The sequence below is a fragment of the Panonychus citri genome, unplaced genomic scaffold (genome assembly GCF_014898815.1).
Source record: "Panonychus citri isolate SS breed McGregor unplaced genomic scaffold, ASM1489881v1 Contig00136, whole genome shotgun sequence".
Lineage (NCBI taxonomy): Eukaryota > Metazoa > Arthropoda > Arachnida > Trombidiformes > Tetranychidae > Panonychus > Panonychus citri.
In genome coordinates this window covers 2,320,486-2,336,599 of record NW_026515541.1, presented here as the reverse complement: position 1 = coordinate 2,336,599, position 16,114 = coordinate 2,320,486, and the positions used below count along the sequence as shown (strand labels likewise).

Genomic DNA, 16,114 nt, shown 5'->3' with positions numbered 1-16,114 from the left:
AATTGAACACAATTAGCTTTTGGGTTGAAATGGATTTAACTTTAATTATTGGTTCTTAGTGATTGTTAATTTGATTGGAAAATTGTTTTTGGTGAATAATCAACTGTTGCTATGGAAACGTAACAATGAACTCGGCGGGAATTTGATGGAAATTTGTTTCTCTCTTTATTACCAAAATGAATTGTTAACCTGAAAATTGTTTTTAAATTGTTGATGGTGTTTTTAATTGTTTTTCTATTTTTACATTTGTTTTAAATCCATTGTTCAATCTATTTCCATCATGGGAAAATCTGGTTCTGAAAATTTTCGCAAGATTAACCTAAAGAAAAAGGTATTTTGTTCCAGAGGTTTTAAGAAAACCAATGTAAGGCAATTTAAGAGAACAGCTTGGAAACAAAAGTTCAAAGGTAAAACCAATGTTTGTTATCTTTGCGGTGGAGAAGGACATTGGGCTAATGCTTGTCCGAATAAGGATCAAATGAGAGATGCTCTATCCGCTCACCAGCCCTTGAGTAATGATCCCGATGAATTGGATGGTATTTTGGACGATGATTTAGATTTTGCTTCAATGGTGTTACCCATTGTTTCACCCATTCTACCAGAAGATGGTGATTATACTGAAATTATTGACGAAGCTTTGGCAGAATTTGGATTTGAACAATTTAGACACTATCAACGTAAAACAATTGAAAGGATTTTACGTGGTCAGTCAACATTGTTAATCTCCAGTACTGGATCGGGTAAATCATTGTGCTACCAATTGCCCGCTTATGTTCAATGGAAACACAAGAAATATATTACTCTGGTTGTCTCACCATTAATCTCTTTGATGGAAGATCAACTTGTTAATTTACCCAAACCAATGTCGGCAGTTTGTCTCCATAGTGGACTTAAAATGGATAAAAAAGAGAGTAATCTAAATGCTTTAAGAAAAGGAACCGCTCAAGTTTTGTTCATCAGCCCAGAGTTTATCACTGGTGGTTCAAATTTCCGTGACCTTGCAACCCTTCCACTAATAGGATTTGCTTGTATCGATGAAGCTCATTGTTTATCCGAATGGTCTCACAATTTCAGACCTTCATACCTTCAACTGTATCGAGCTCTCGTTGATAAACTTAACATAAAAACCTTCTTGGCATTGACAGCAACAGCAACTTATGAAACGTGTGTACAGATCACGAAAAATCTTGGTATCACAAGGAATGATATTCTTGGTATAACCAAAATCCCTCCAAATCTTATCCTCTCTGTTTCAAGAGACACTGACAAAGATACTGCACTGATAGAGCTTTTGAAGAGTAAAAAAATGCGAAATTTGGAATCAATTATCGTCTATTGCACTCGACGAGATGATACCGTTCGATTGGCACAATATATTCGTACTAGTATGCAAAACATTAAATGTGACAAAAAATCTGATGGTTGGGACGCTAGACCTTATCATGCCGGTTTACCACCCGATGAGAAGAATCGAGTTCAAAATGGTTTTATCAAAGGAAAAGTTCGAGTTGTAGTGGCCACAATTGCTTTTGGAATGGGAATTAATAAATCAAATGTGCGAGCAATAATTCACTACAATTTACCGAAAAGCTTTGAAAGTTATGTTCAAGAAATCGGTCGTGCAGGTCGAGATGATTCTTTGGCATATTGTCACCTTTTCTTGGATCCATTGAAAAAAGATTTATTTGAATTGAAGCGATACATTTTCTCCAATAGTTGTGAACGAACTAGTGTCGAGAAATTGGTCCAGCGACTATTTAAAAAGTGTAAATGTGACACAATAGGTAACCAAGAAGAAGAAGATGACGACGATTCGATAAACGAAGCTGATTGTGATGAAAATATGGACAAAGAAAATTTAAATTCAAGCTCAAAGGTCAATTGTCCAGGACACGAAGTAGCAATTCCAATTGACGATTTAACTATGGATCTTGACATGAAGGAAGAAAATATTCTCACGTTGATCTCTTTCATTGAGCTTAATTATCCAGAGAAACAAATGACTCTTTTACCATCATCTTACTCACATTGTAAATTACTCTCTTACGTTGATGGTTTCAAGGGTTTAAATGAGATGAGTCGCCAATGTCCACCAGTCGCTGTTGCCATGGCATTACGACCAAATAAAAGTGAAGAGACAAATTTATTAGAATTTAATTACATTGAAATTGCCTCAATGTTGGGTATTCCATCAAGTGAGGTTCGCCGGCAGTTGCGATCATTGGAATGGATTCAACTTTCTGATGGTCGAAAAACTCGTGGAAAAGCAAGAATAGAATTAACTAAATTGTCTATTAGAGTAAAAGTTCCCGGTAATTTGAAACAATTTGAACTCGAGTCAATCATTCAATTTCTTTACAATTATGTCTCCTCACAAGAGCGTATTGAAATTAACCGATTAGATTTTATCTATGATACTTTTACCAAATTTTCACTTCCAACTTGTATCGATAAAATTGATCTGAAAAAAAGTAACCAACTCAAGGAAACGCTGAACAAATACTTTTCCCATGGATTCCAAGAAGGCGATTGTGTTTTCAATTTGAAGACAATCTTAAATCCAACTAATTCCAATCAAATTAAACCAACGGAGAAATTACAACCTTGTGACATTGATCAAATTCATCGGGATATTAGACATCTACTCAATATGCACCATGAATACAATTGGACTCCCAGAGCAGTGGCACGAATCCTTCAGGGAATTTCCAGTCCAAGATTTCCCGCTGAAATTTGGGGCAAAGCTTACCAATTCTGGAGAGCTCATGTTAACCTTGATTTTAACATATTATTTCAAATTGCCGATGAAGAGATTAAACGTATTGACGGAAAATGTTAGTCATTAATCATCTTGTTAAATCATGATAATTGCTACAATTATGATCATCATTTTCTATGTTTAATTTGTATATGATTGTGATGATTAATTATCGGCTTATTTATTACCTTGATTTGATTTGCTCACATAAGCACAAAAGTGAAAGAAAACATCATTGTAAATATTGGAACAATTTACTTTTCTCATCACCATCATGATTATAATTATTTGAATGTAAATCTTTTAATTAAACTGCAACTAAATCACTTTATCAACCAATCATATTAATTGTAGTAACTTACAATCAAATGAGTGGAAGAAAACAATTTTCATTCAAAGTTACCAGATTGTTGGCTTGATCGTTTTGTTGATTGGCAATCAGCCAAATTATGTTTCTTTCAATTTATAAATCCAGTTATCATGAGCTCGCAATTCAGTTGAACCATATTAATAACAAACTTATAAACATGGGATTGATTTTGTTTAGACAAAAATAAAGCCAATGAAAATTCAACCATGATCAGGGTATTAATAGTTATTCAAGTGCAGTTGATTGGTGCAAATTTTAAATCACCTTAATCACGATTAAAATTAATCCAACAATTTTCCAAGATTCAATGTTGATGACCCAATTTAATTAACGATTAACTGATCCAACCAACAGATTAAACCATCAACAAAATTTCATCACTTTAAATGTTAATCTCATATTAATAGATTGATCATTTTTTTTTCAACCCTAAATACTAATTGTTGTTCCCAACAATCAAAATGTCAACAGAAAATTAGTTTAACAATTTAAATCATTTGATTATCTTTTCGTATTTTCTTTTACCTGGTCAAGGTAATAAAAGTTGACAAAGATTTTCAATCAATTTTCGTTCAATTTGACGGTTTCATTTGATTACTTTGTGAATTTATTTACAGAATTTATTTAATCACCATTACGATTAACATAATTAAGGTTGGGTTAATCCAGTTTTGGATGTGAAATCATGTCACTTGTTAAGATATTGGCTTGTAACCTAATTGCTGTTACTATTTGAAATGAACGTTCACTTCATCTGTTCATTTTAATGTAAATGATATTTTCAGCCAAAAATATCACCACGGATACCATGAGATCTGCATGGGGATGATATTTGTTTCTTATTTTCACTCATCATCATCCTCTCATCATCGTCATCATCTTTGTCATCCTCATCCTCATCATCTGCGTCTGCATCATCATCTCTCATCCCCATGGTAAATGCACCAACATCCTAATCTTTTCACCAGTATTATTGTTATTTTGAGTCATTTTAATGACTTTCAATTGTTCAATTTTGTTTTTTGTTTTGATTTAAGTTTCAATTTTTCCTTCCACTATCGTTGAATTGATTATTTATTGTGATGTTTAAATTGTTCATCAATTTTGTGCCATCTTCATTGGATTAAAACCTCAACCACTTTCATCATCATAATCAAAGATTCAAGGTTCGTGGTTCTAACCAATTGCTCAGGTTTATATCGTTTATCGTGTGTTAATCAATGGATTAAGATTATTGCTGATGAAAAGCTTCCTGGTGGAGCGGAGACTCGAAGGATGTACATGGAAACGGTTTCGTCCTTTTCGAGTAAGTACCTTGATTCTGACATTCGAATTGTTTGTTTCAAAAAAATGTGTCGAAATGTTTTGCTTATTTGTTTGATCATTTTAATCTGATTGTTTATCATTTGATTGATTAGTATTCAAGTGCTTTCTTACAGTAGACAATTAGTATCATCAATGAGAGGATATAACTGATTCCTAAAGCACCCAAATAGTATAAAAATACAATCATTTTTTTGGTCATAAGAAATGCAGCGATCGCAGGGTGAATCGACTCACCGATTAGCGTAATCGATAAGATTATCGAGACTATTCTGGGTGTTATTATGATATAAGAATTTAGAACACCAAAAGAAGCGGCAAATATCGGTGAGATACCGATTCCAATGAGTGTGAACCCAATCCAGATACAAATTTCATTGTTATTCGCCCAAGGAACGGTAATTAAAAGGCCAGTCAGCGAGATGGTTAAACTAGTCGCTAACAATTTAGACTCTGAAATAATGAAAGTTAGTGGAATAAAAATGAGCCGATAAAATGAGAAACATGACCAGAAAACGGTCGCCAGTAAGACACCCGATTTTTTGTCCATGTGAAGGTCAGATTTTACCGAAAACGAAGTAGCCAATGAATCTATTGATATAATTAAGTTAAATGTTCAAATTGATGTTCATTCAAAGACTCGAGGTAAACTTACTGACAACAGTTTCCAAGCTATAAGCTGAGTGACCAACGATGGCTACCAAAGCAACGGCGATATATGATTTCCAGGTTAGGTCATTTGTCTGTTGAGGGTTTGCGTTAGCTAATTGGTCGTTTCGTTTAACTTGAATTTCAAGACTTTTTTTCCGTTCATTCAAATAAAAGTACATGAACGGTATCGATATAATGATCCCAATTAGGCCACAAATTAAAAACGCATAATGAACAGTAACATCAGCTGATTCATAATTTTGCTTCGAAAAGGTTGATTGAACATCAATTGAATTGACCATCGAACTGTTCATATTGAAACTTGTCTTTTCGTCATTCGATGGTAACAAAAATGGCCTCGTAATAACGGGTGAAATTAAAGCTCCAATACCACCGAATAGGAAAAGCACTTGTATAAAGTTGGCACATTTATCCTTCCAAATGATTGTGATTGAACTCGCACTCACTTAACATATTGAATCAATTAATCACAAAGCCCATTATTTGAGAGACAATCAGGTCACTTACGTATATCGGCTATCCCATAATTAATACCAGCAATTAAGATACAAATTGACATGTATTCAAATTTGACCAGAAAAGGTACAAGGCCGATAAATAGTCCTGAGAAAAAGTTGGTAATCGCCAAAACCAGAGACAATTTAAACTTCGATCCAATGATTCCAGCTTAGGAAATGAGCGAAAATTCAATTAAGTTAGTACTCATATCGAACAAAAAAAAACAATTAGATAAACATCGTTACCAATTAGTGACCCAGACACATGACCAACACTTCTGAACGTTACAAGTAACGATATTTTCGCGAAATCAGTATTCGCAAGTATCTGTAAGTCCAAAAGACTCGAACCAAGTAGAGCTGAAACACATCCGATCGAAAAGTAGGTCAAATAAACGGAAATTGTTTTAAAAAAGCTATAACGATTATCGATGAAGAATTTTAATTGTTTCATTGATCTCAATCAATTGAAAATAAATCAACACAATCTCTCACAGAAATTAAAACCAAATCAACAAATAGCGTTTGCCCGTTCAGTAAACTATCAATATGAAACTAATTGAAAATGTCTCGATACCAAATCAATTACTGATTAACCTAATTGCTGATTATCATCTTGCTTATGTATTTTATTGTTTCTTTGATACATTAACTTATCAACAATATTTGATTGTCTTTTATTACATTTATGTGCACAAGAAATGAGTGTTGATTGCTGATCAGTGAACGTGATTTAATGTTGATCAACCAATAATCAATTACCATAAATTCACATGTAACTGATTAGATTTAATAAGAATGTGAAAATGTACAACTTTTGATTAGCAATTAAACACAAATTCCCAATGATAGCGGTGAAGTTTGAATCGATTGACAATGAGGAAGATTAAATTGTGATGATAAATTGTCTAAATGTGAGCTGGTTTTATCATCTTGTTTACAATTTGCTCACAATTAAAAGTCTCTTACACAAATGAGAATTGTTATCATCAATTGATTGATAATAATAATCAACAGTTTTCATTCATTAATTGTTTTCACGTTTCTTTTTGTTTTCCCTCAAGAAAATCTGAACGATCTAATAAACGACATTGTTATCCAACGAAAAAAACTCGACTCAAGTACTTATCCTTTCTCGGCAGCAAATCTTAATCTTCTCCATAGGATTATCTTCATCATCTTCATCATTATCATCATTATCTTGAGAATTTTTCATCTTCAGTGTCCTCCTTTCAGTTACTCTTCTCTTCATCCAATTTCTGGCTTGTGACACTTTATTTCTTGTTGTTATTTTGTTCTCATCTCGTTTTTTTTTCTGTGCCTTCGAAAATATCTTTTGTGATCTGGTTCAACAATTAAAAAGAAAGCACAAAGAACTATGGATCGAGGTGAGGGAACAAGTTTATCTCTTAAAGCTAAATTAAAAGCCTCAGAGAAATTGGTAACTGAATTAACACAAGAAAATCAAGAGATCAAAAAGGAAGTGAAAATATTGGCACAAGAATTGGAAGAGCTTCATGATACCTTTCGAGAAGATCAAGTCTCTGAATTTCGAGATGTTAAACGAGAATTGGAGGCAACAACCAAGAATTGCCGAGTTTTACAATTTAAATTGAAGAAATCAGAGAGACTCAATGAACAATTGATGGCCGATAAAACGGTTCTAGAGAAAAAGATCAATGATCTTTTAGAAACTTCCAAGGTTTCATTTGATAAACAGCGAATGAGAGATTTGGAGAATGAGCTTTCGATCGCCAAAGAGGTTTCGCTTAAACTTCATTGTGAAATTAATGATGTTAAAAGTGAAAAGAATCGACTTGAATCGGCTTTGAATGAGGCTCGAAATGGATCTTCATCTATTCAATCGTCTTCACCATCAACTCAAGGAACAAGTTCAACATCAGCTAAAGACTATGAGGAAGCTGTTCGTAGTTTATGTGATACCATGGAAAGGGAGAAAGATTTACAGGAACAATTGAAATTTGCTGAAGAAGAGAATAGAACAATTAGGAAAAAATTATCCAATTTAGAGCAAGAAAATGATATATTGATGGCACAAATTAAGCGAATGGCAAATAAACAAAGATCTGGTGGCTGTAAAGACAAAGGAAACGAAGGTGGTAGAGGTTCAGGTGATGATGACAGTGATGAATTGAATGTGGATGAGATGAAATTACAGTTAGAATTTTATGAACAAGAGATTGCAATTCTGAGGAAGAAAAGTGATGAGATTGTTCAAGAGAATGATAATCTAAGTCAAGAAGTTAAATATCTACAAGAGAAGTTGGTCTCTCAGCCGTTAACCAAAGTCGAAATACCCGAGATTCCGCCGGGTTCACCTCCGAATGTAATTTATGAGCATAAGATTCGTATACTTGAAACCGAAGCCAGAGAATTGAGGAAGAAACTGGTTGACAGGGAAAAAGAGGTTGACAATTTGAGGACAGAAGTTGAGGTTCATCGACGAAAAGCATCCAAGGTAATGGTCAGAAGTCGTTCCCTTGAATCTGAGGCCGCAGTTGATTTGAAACGACAATTACAGTTAGTCGAACAAGAAGCTTCCATTTTAAGACAGAAAATCATCACCTTGGAAGGTGAGAATGAAAAATTGTCCGGAGAAAATAAGAGGTTACAGTTGAGAGTATCTAGAAGACCACCGCCAAGTCCAGTTGACCAATTGCAGATCGAAAATATTGAATTGAAAACCAGAATATCGGAACTTGAGAAACGATGTGATTCCTTTAAAGGTGAACTAGTGGCCTCTAAATCATCAACTAATTTGGCGACAATCATTCAAGACTTTAAGAAACCATTGAAAGATATTGCATCGGCTGAGAAGGACATTATCGCTGGACTGAGGAAGCAAATAACCGCCAAGGAGGACGAAGAGGTTCAATTGAAGCGTAAAATCGCAACTCTCGAGACCGAAGTTTCCAAATTGACAATGGACAATCGTAAGGTTAAGGAGCTTCTTAATTATAAGAAAACACCAATGAGAGTAGTTAAAGAATCAGCGACTCGACTCGAATTGAAAGAGATCTGTAGACAAATGGAAGACGAAATTAGTAAACTTCAGGTGACACTTAATTCAAAGGAAAAGATTAATGAGAATCTTGAAGAGGAACTGGCGGAGATTAAGAAGAGTCTTGAGATGGCACAGATCGAATTACGATCCAAAGAGAATAGGTATTCGTCGACATTGACACAATCGGAAGAATCATCAGCCCAATTAACGGACGAACTGGAAAAGGAAAGGGAGAAGGTGAAGAATCTTGAAGAAAAGTTAGATTTACTTTCTAAGAATAAATCGGATGTTACATTTGTGAACAAAGTACAGTCTCTGGAAGGAGAAAAGAAACAATTACTCAAGAATATATGTAACATTGAATCAGAACTTTTGAAAGAAAAGAGTAAATCAAACGAATCGAAGGATAAATTGTCTACTATTACCAGAGAGAAAAGAGAAGCTCTTGAAAATGGAAGAAAATTGGAAGAGGAAAAGAAAAAGATTGAAAAAGAATTGGTTGACGTAAAGAACAAATTAAATCAAGTTCAAAAGGAATTGAATGGATTAGTGAAACAATTAGAAACTAAACAAGAACAATTTGTTAGAGTGAAAGATGAAGCTGATCAGCTAAAAGAACAGGTAAGTTCGAGAACAATTTTGATCAAAAATCGATTTTCTAATTGTCTTTGTGTTCAATTCCATAGCTGGACGAGGAGAGACGAAGTACCAGTTTCACTGTATCACTAAAACCGAAAGCTACTAAACCAACGAAAGAATCGAGTGAATCTGAAGGTCTAATCAAACATATCGCTGATTTAGAATCAAAGAACTCGACTTTAGAAAGAGATTTGGAAAGGTTAATCAGAGAGACTCGAGCCAAGGAATCGTCGATTCGTAAAGAATTGGACAAGCAAATTGATTCTCTAAATGAAGAGTGTAAACACGCCAAGGAAGAATTGGAATCAATCAAAAGTGAAAATGTTAACCTTAAATCGAAGGTCCATCAACTCAATCAACAGATCGAAAAGTTAACGGACGAAGGGAAAGAATCTTCAGAGAAACATCGTAAATTATTGATATCGAGTAAGAAGGAGAAAGATGATCTCATGTCAAGATTATCTGATCAAGAATCACAATTAAGATTGGAACAGAGGAGAAGAGAAAAGGTCGAAAAAGAAAATGATTTAATGCTCAAAAATAAAGAGGAAAATCTCCTACAAGCTCGTGAGAGGATCTATCGTCTTGAGCGGGAACTTAAACGAATGGAAATTCTGTCGGAACAAGAAAGACGAGATAACGAGATAAAAATTTCCAATTTAAATCGTGAAGTGGTCAAGGCCAAACAAGAATATGACGATTTAACCTCAAGATATGAAGTTCTGGAGCAAGAATTTGTTTCCATGAAATCTAAACTTCTCAATGAGAAGGACAATTTAATGGACACATTGAACAGTATTAAGCGTTCATTTGAGGATAAATCGAGTGAACTGAAAGCATTCAAGGATTCGATGAACTCGAAACAAGAGGATTGGATCAAAGAGAAGCTTAACTATCAAGAGAAATTATCAGAATTAGAATTGAGAATGAGAAAGGGAACTGATGGTGATTCGGAGAGATCGAAATTACGAGTCACATTGAATGAAAAAGAAAAACAATTAGACGAATACATGAAGAAAGAGAAAGAATTGAACAAAGAAAATCAACGACTGAAAGAACAGTTAACTGAACCAAGCGAATCAGAATCAAGAAGAGGTTCAACTGGTCTAGTTAATCGAACCAAAATATCGAAGGAGGTTCAAGCCATGAAAAATAAGATGGATCATGCGGAGACCTCACATCGTGGGGAAGTCGCTGCTCTCAGAGCTGAATACGAGGCTCGAATGAAGTTGATGAGAGATGAAATAACGCTCTTATTGAGTGAACGAGACCAATTAAGAGCAAGAGCTTTTCTTGGTGGTTCGTCCGCTCACAAAGACGAGATGGAAGACATGAGAGCTTCGATGGAAACACTCAGATCGCACTTGGAACAAGCTTTACTTGAGAATCGTAACCTCAAGATTGAACATGCGGCTGAAAAATCTTCTTGGCAAATTCAATTGGCTGAACTGAAGACTCGTCTCAATCAGGCTGATGAACAAAGTCTCATGGAAATGAGTCGGGGTTCAACTCGAAATTATGCAAAAACTAGATTGGAATTGGCCTGGGAAAGAGAGACAAGAGAATCAGAAATTACTCAATGATACTCAGCGATTAGTTGAAGATATGAGAAAACGAGTGATCGCTTTGGAAATCGCCAGAGAAAAGGAAAGAACCGAAGCAAGGGAACAATTGAAAGAGATGAAAGTTATCATGGATAAAGAGCAAGAAGATACACAGAAGAGAATTGGTGAGCTTCAATTAGATCTGATTGACCTTCGGGATTCTCACGCTCGAATGAGATCTCAAAATGACCGATTGAAACGTGAACGTTTAGCTCTGGAAAAGGAACGAGAAGAATACAAGCTAAGAATGTTCACCGCAATTTCGATTGAAAACAAAGTTAATGATCTTTGTCACGCTTATGGGGCGATAATGAAAATGTTACCACCGACTGATCCATTAAATGAATCTGAGGAGAAAGCGACGAGCAACAACGATGGATCGACCACCTCGACAACTGAGACATCGAGTGCCATTGGGCTTCAAAGAAGACGATCCAGAAAGCGACCTATTGAGGTGAATATGGAGGAGCTTAGAAAAGCGTTAGAAGATTTCAAGACAAAAATCGACGAACTGAGTAAAATAACCGTTTTCCGTGAAGGTGATCCTTTCCACCGAACAATCTCTTTCCGTCGAGCCATGTCCTCTTCCGACATGAATCCAGATCTTAATCCATATGCAGTTCGTGGTCTGTCTTCTACCTCAGTTGTTCGAGCTCCCCCTCGACCCAAGGCTCTAGCCAAGAAAAGTTTATCCCTTGACCAAACGATGGGTGCCAATGGGTCACAGGAAAGAATATGGGATTCGGGAGATGAGAGTTTGAACACTACTCCAGGTTCTAGTATGACTAACCTTCGATATCCGAGTGTGGCCTTTTACGCTCACAGAAATGGATGTAGTTCAATCTCTGGATATGAATCCGAATCATCTTATGGTCCAGATTCTTCTCGATGGACGCGAGAAGGAAGCTATGGATCTGATGTGTCCGCTCCGGCAGTGATCACTTCTAACTCAAGTCGACCAAAGAAATCGATCTTTGGATTACTCAAGAAAACCCACTCCATTGATAATACAGCAACAGGTTCCACAAGTGACGCTGGGCGAGAAAGTCGGGATAAGAAAGAGTCCAGTCTTAGGTCCAAGATATCGAAAACATTGAAGAAAACTTTAAGCCGAAGCAGTTCAAGTTTAACCAAAGAATCTAAAGATTCAACACACGAGAACGAGCCCGTTTCTGGCCTGCGATCGTTAACATCCAGAACTGATGGAGCATCAGCATTGCCATATCGACGAGCTAATAGTAGCACTCTTGGTCCAACCGTTAAACCACCATTGGCACATGATGTAAGTTAAATTATCGAAATGTACAAACTCGAAAAACAGAATCTAACCGATTGGTTTTTCTTTCTCTTCCCAACTAATAGGTCTCTTCTACAAGTCGTGGTTTACCTCGTCGCGAGAATCCATCGGAAATAAACAACATTCGATCAAGTTTACGAAGTGTCAACTCACTATCACGAAGTACGAGAGTTTAATAAACTTAATTTCGAACTACAATCAACTAGTCCAAGGAAAAGATACTAAAATGTACAATCACCTTCGAAGTCATTAATGGACAAAAAATCAAAAGAAATGAGCTCAACCATCATAATCAACTCGATTCATATCATTGTCATAATTAATCAACTATTTTCTTCCCATTGTAAATTAATAACTTTCCTATGATCATTCAAAGCTTAAATCCCATGAAAGTGCTGAAAATTTCATCGTTTTTTTTGTAAATTTGATGAAACCAAATGAAAACCTCTTTAAATTGTTATGATAAAAAAATGCTTTAAAATGATAAACTTTTTTTGTTCATGTTCATCACCAATTCCGTTAATCACAATCATCATTTATCATCAACCGTTTATCATGAAATCTAATTAAATCATTATCCTTGATTATAGTTAAATCCCATTTTTCACAAGAAAAATTTTATGTTTATTAGTCAAAAACCACGATTGTTATTTAATACACAATTAGATTAAGAAAATATCTCAAACAATCAAGAAAAAATTGAAAATAAATTGCATTTAAATGCTCTCTTTTGATTAAAATCTAAATTGTGAATTTCATTTCAATTGATTTCATGGAAGATGAGAAAATCCAATCACCATGAAACTTGTGAGTAAAGTTGCCAAAACATATTAAGGAATTCATATTGATACAAAAACAATGAACAAACAACTCGCTAATTGTTACAATTAATTTTACTCATCAATTGCTCTTATGGAGGTGAAATATTATCATTTCAAATAAACTGAATTCTTAATTGTTATAAGAATTAAAAATAAAACATATGAGCCTCAATTGTCCTTGGAATCTTTGTATTAATCTGAATACATATTATTCACTTGTGAGATTTAGATCAGGGTTGAAATGGTGATTAATGTACTAGAATGAAATTGTTAATCTAAAAATAACAATTTACTAATCATTCCATAAGGTTTAATCACTTCTACCACCCTCAATGATTATTCATCCAGAGAGTTAATGAATCATCTTCATCTTAATCTTGCCAAAGGTGTTAAGGATTATCTAGATTATGAAGGAGGATTAAGGCGTCAACTCGGATTTATGATAATCGAGATGAGGTTCAGGTTATTTTGTTTTTGTTTCCATCTCAGTGGTAAACAAAATATTATAATTTCCAAGATGATAACAATTTGGACTAATTTAGCTTCAGAAAATCAGAGAAAATTAATCACCAAAGTTAATTTTAATTGTCATTTGTTGTTGTGTTTAAGTTGCGTCAAACTTTTAGTCTCTTACATTAATTCAGTATATAAGCTTGGAAATTTAATAACATCGTATCAGTTGATTGAATTTGATTGTTGACTAAACTCTACTGAATTTAAATTAAGTTAATTGTTACTTTAACTGTGATTATCTAATCATCTTCATTATGGCTAATCGAGGTGCTTGCTATGGATCTGCTGCTCAAGTTCAATGTAAAGTAAGTGCCGAGCTAATCACAATTTAGATTGTTATTAATTTTCTCTAGTGTTTGTGGATTATGATCAATCATTTGGTAAATTTGATTTTCTTTACAATTAGTTGACCAATAAACGTGATAATGAACTGGAATCAGAAATTCTCATGTGGATGTCCGATATAATTGGTGAACCTTTACCTCAGGGTGAAATTGGTGATGTCCTTCGTAATGGTGTTTATCTTTGCAAGTAAATTTCTTTGACCAGATTGATTGTTACAATTAACTGATTTGGAAAATTTTTCTCATTCAAAATTTAGACTAATGAACCGATTAGATCCAAGTACATGTACTAAAATCAATGTGACCAATGCTCCATTTAAAATAATGGAAAACATTGACCACTTTCTGAGAGCAGCTCGTAAATATGGAGTAGCCGAAATTGACCTTTTCCAATCGGTTGACTTAGTAGAGAAACGGAATATTCCCTGTGTGGTTCAGTGCATCATGGCCTTAGGTCGATGTGTAAGTATCCAAGCAACAACCGAACAAACAAATCAAACAAATAATCGACATTTTCCTCTTTTCGTGTTACATTTTCTTTACAGGGTTACCTACACCCCGAGTTTCGAGGACCCTATTTAGGACCTAAACCCGCTGAGGAGTCTCGAAGAGAGTTCAGTGAGGAAACAATTAACGCCGGTAAAACTGTTATCAACCTACAGTATGGTTCCAATAAAGGTGCTACTCAACAAGGTCTAAATTTTGGTAATTTCCGACACATGTAATGACACAATTAACTTTTTTCCTTTTCTCATTTCATTGTAATCATAATACAGCCAAAGACTTTGAGTTTGCAACCACTTTTTAAATCATCCACGAAGTCAATGATATGCAAATAAAGATAACTTTTGATATCCAATCAGTTGACCATTTTAAGACTACACCAATTAAATTAGTGGACAGACTTATCATCATATCTTTGGGTTAACTGTATCTCTCATTGATTATATTCAACTGCGTTAATGATTTAGAAAGTGGTTGCAAACTCAAAGTCTTTGGCTGTATAATTGTGAAAAAAGAGTTAAATTATTTCTCATAACCTCAACAATTAACTTTCTGTATCAATGTGATATTGTATCAACCAATTAATTGTAATTAAAAGTTAAACATCGAACCAAAAGATTAACTTTTTTTCGCGAGAAAAAAAAATTGAACACATCGTTGGGTTATCGATGGTGTTACTGATATTTAGAGTTGATTGTGTTGATTTTAATGATGAATTTGATGATTGTGTTTATTGGAAATCAGCCAAATTATGTTTTCTTGTTGATAATCAAGGAAAAATTTTCTAAATTCATGTTGATTATCCTGAGCTCGCAAATCATTTCAACCATACACATCAACTTATAATAAACTTAAAGGGATTGATTTCTGGTTCCTTGTATATTTAGCCAATGAGCACCTCAACTAATTCATTTACTAAATTATTAATAACTACTAACTGAATATTTTAAACTTAATTACAATCAGAAGAACCCAGAATCTTGGTGACCCATTTTTTGTTGTTGTTTTTCATCCCACAAAATTTGGTTACTGTTACTAATTTAGTTGTGGTCTTGATGAATATGAAATCTGAGTGATGAAAGATTCAGATTTATTCAGATTTCTATCATCATTATCATCATGGTTACGATGAATATATTCATTAGTATGCCAAAAATTTGCCACCAATTTTTTACCAATTCAAGTTATAATTCAACTATTGATGATCAACTAAAATGACTCCATGATGATCAATTGAATCAACAATCAGTTCAATGTTAATCTATCATCAAATTGTCCCATCAAAGTTGAAAACCATCAATAGATGAGTTGAATCAATTTCTCAATTCCTAATGATTTTTCATTCATTGATTGCCATCAACTTTATATTACAATTAAACTGGTGTATATTAACATTAGCTTTCGATGATGAGGGAAAAAAAGTTCAATGTTTATGTACAATTAAAATCAAAGCGGATTCATGATGATTTTGAGGCGTAAATTTATTTACAGAATTTACAATTACCACTGATTATGATTAACATATATTAAGGTTGGGTTAATCTTGTTTTGGAAGTGAAATCATGTCACTTGTTAAGATATTGGCTTGTAACCTAATTGCTGTTACTATTTGAAATCAGTAGCAGTTAGTTAATATTAACCCATGTAAATGATATTTTCAGCCAAAAATATCCCACCCTCGCCCCAACCACCACAGAGACAGTGTGTATGTGTATGTGTATGTGTATGGTGGGTAAACTTTGGTGGG

The 16,114-nt window shown here is 34.3% G+C and overlaps 4 protein-coding genes across 4 annotated transcripts; 3 read left to right on the top strand and 1 right to left on the bottom strand.

Annotated features, from left to right (window-relative positions):
• Positions 1-18: 18 nt before the first annotated feature.
• Positions 19-3,097, top strand: LOC128392293 (ATP-dependent DNA helicase Q4-like). The gene has a single exon (XM_053352297.1). It carries the CDS (start codon positions 281-283, stop codon positions 2,837-2,839), a length of 2,559 nt encoding a protein of 852 aa, XP_053208272.1. The 5' UTR covers positions 19-280; the 3' UTR covers positions 2,840-3,097.
• A 687-nt stretch (positions 3,098-3,784) lies between these two features.
• On the top strand, positions 3,785-12,814 carry LOC128392292 (uncharacterized). The gene is given in 5 exon segments (XM_053352296.1): positions 3,785-4,434; positions 6,685-9,266; positions 9,332-10,830; positions 10,832-12,170; positions 12,251-12,814. Coding segments are annotated over 4 exon segments (5,217 nt in total). The 5' UTR covers positions 3,785-4,434; positions 6,685-6,998; the 3' UTR covers positions 12,362-12,814.
• Positions 4,449-6,196, bottom strand: LOC128392297 (major facilitator superfamily domain-containing protein 4A-like). Its single transcript, XM_053352301.1, has 4 exons — positions 5,867-6,196; positions 5,631-5,789; positions 5,107-5,568; positions 4,449-5,042 (listed from the first exon to the last, which is right to left on the bottom strand). The coding sequence occupies exons 1-4, from the start codon at positions 6,072-6,074 to the stop codon at positions 4,543-4,545; spliced, it is 1,329 nt and encodes a 442-aa protein (XP_053208276.1). The 5' UTR covers positions 6,075-6,196; the 3' UTR covers positions 4,449-4,542.
• A 718-nt stretch (positions 12,815-13,532) lies between the features above and the next one.
• On the top strand, positions 13,533-14,990 carry LOC128392307 (muscle-specific protein 20-like). Its single transcript, XM_053352311.1, has 4 exons — positions 13,533-13,824; positions 13,926-14,050; positions 14,121-14,325; positions 14,409-14,990. The coding sequence occupies exons 1-4, from the start codon at positions 13,774-13,776 to the stop codon at positions 14,586-14,588; spliced, it is 561 nt and encodes a 186-aa protein (XP_053208286.1). The 5' UTR covers positions 13,533-13,773; the 3' UTR covers positions 14,589-14,990.
• The last annotated feature ends 1,124 nt before the right edge of the window (positions 14,991-16,114 follow it).

Coding starts and splice junctions, on each gene's coding strand:
- LOC128392293 (XM_053352297.1), top strand. CDS start 281: ATGGGAAAATCTGGTTCTGAAAATTTTCGCAAGATTAACCTAAAGAAA.
- LOC128392297 (XM_053352301.1), bottom strand. CDS start 6,074: ATGAAACAATTAAAATTCTTCATCGATAATCGTTATAGCTTTTTTAAA. Junction 5,790..5,866: donor TGTGTCTGGGTCACTAATTG/GTAACGATGTTT, acceptor TCATTTCCTAAG/CTGGAATCATTGGATCGAAG. Junction 5,043..5,106: donor TAGCTTGGAAACTGTTGTCA/GTAAGTTTACCT, acceptor TTATATCAATAG/ATTCATTGGCTACTTCGTTT.
- LOC128392307 (XM_053352311.1), top strand. CDS start 13,774: ATGGCTAATCGAGGTGCTTGCTATGGATCTGCTGCTCAAGTTCAATGT. Junction 14,051..14,120: donor AATGGTGTTTATCTTTGCAA/GTAAATTTCTTT, acceptor TTCAAAATTTAG/ACTAATGAACCGATTAGATC. Junction 14,326..14,408: donor TCATGGCCTTAGGTCGATGT/GTAAGTATCCAA, acceptor TTTTCTTTACAG/GGTTACCTACACCCCGAGTT.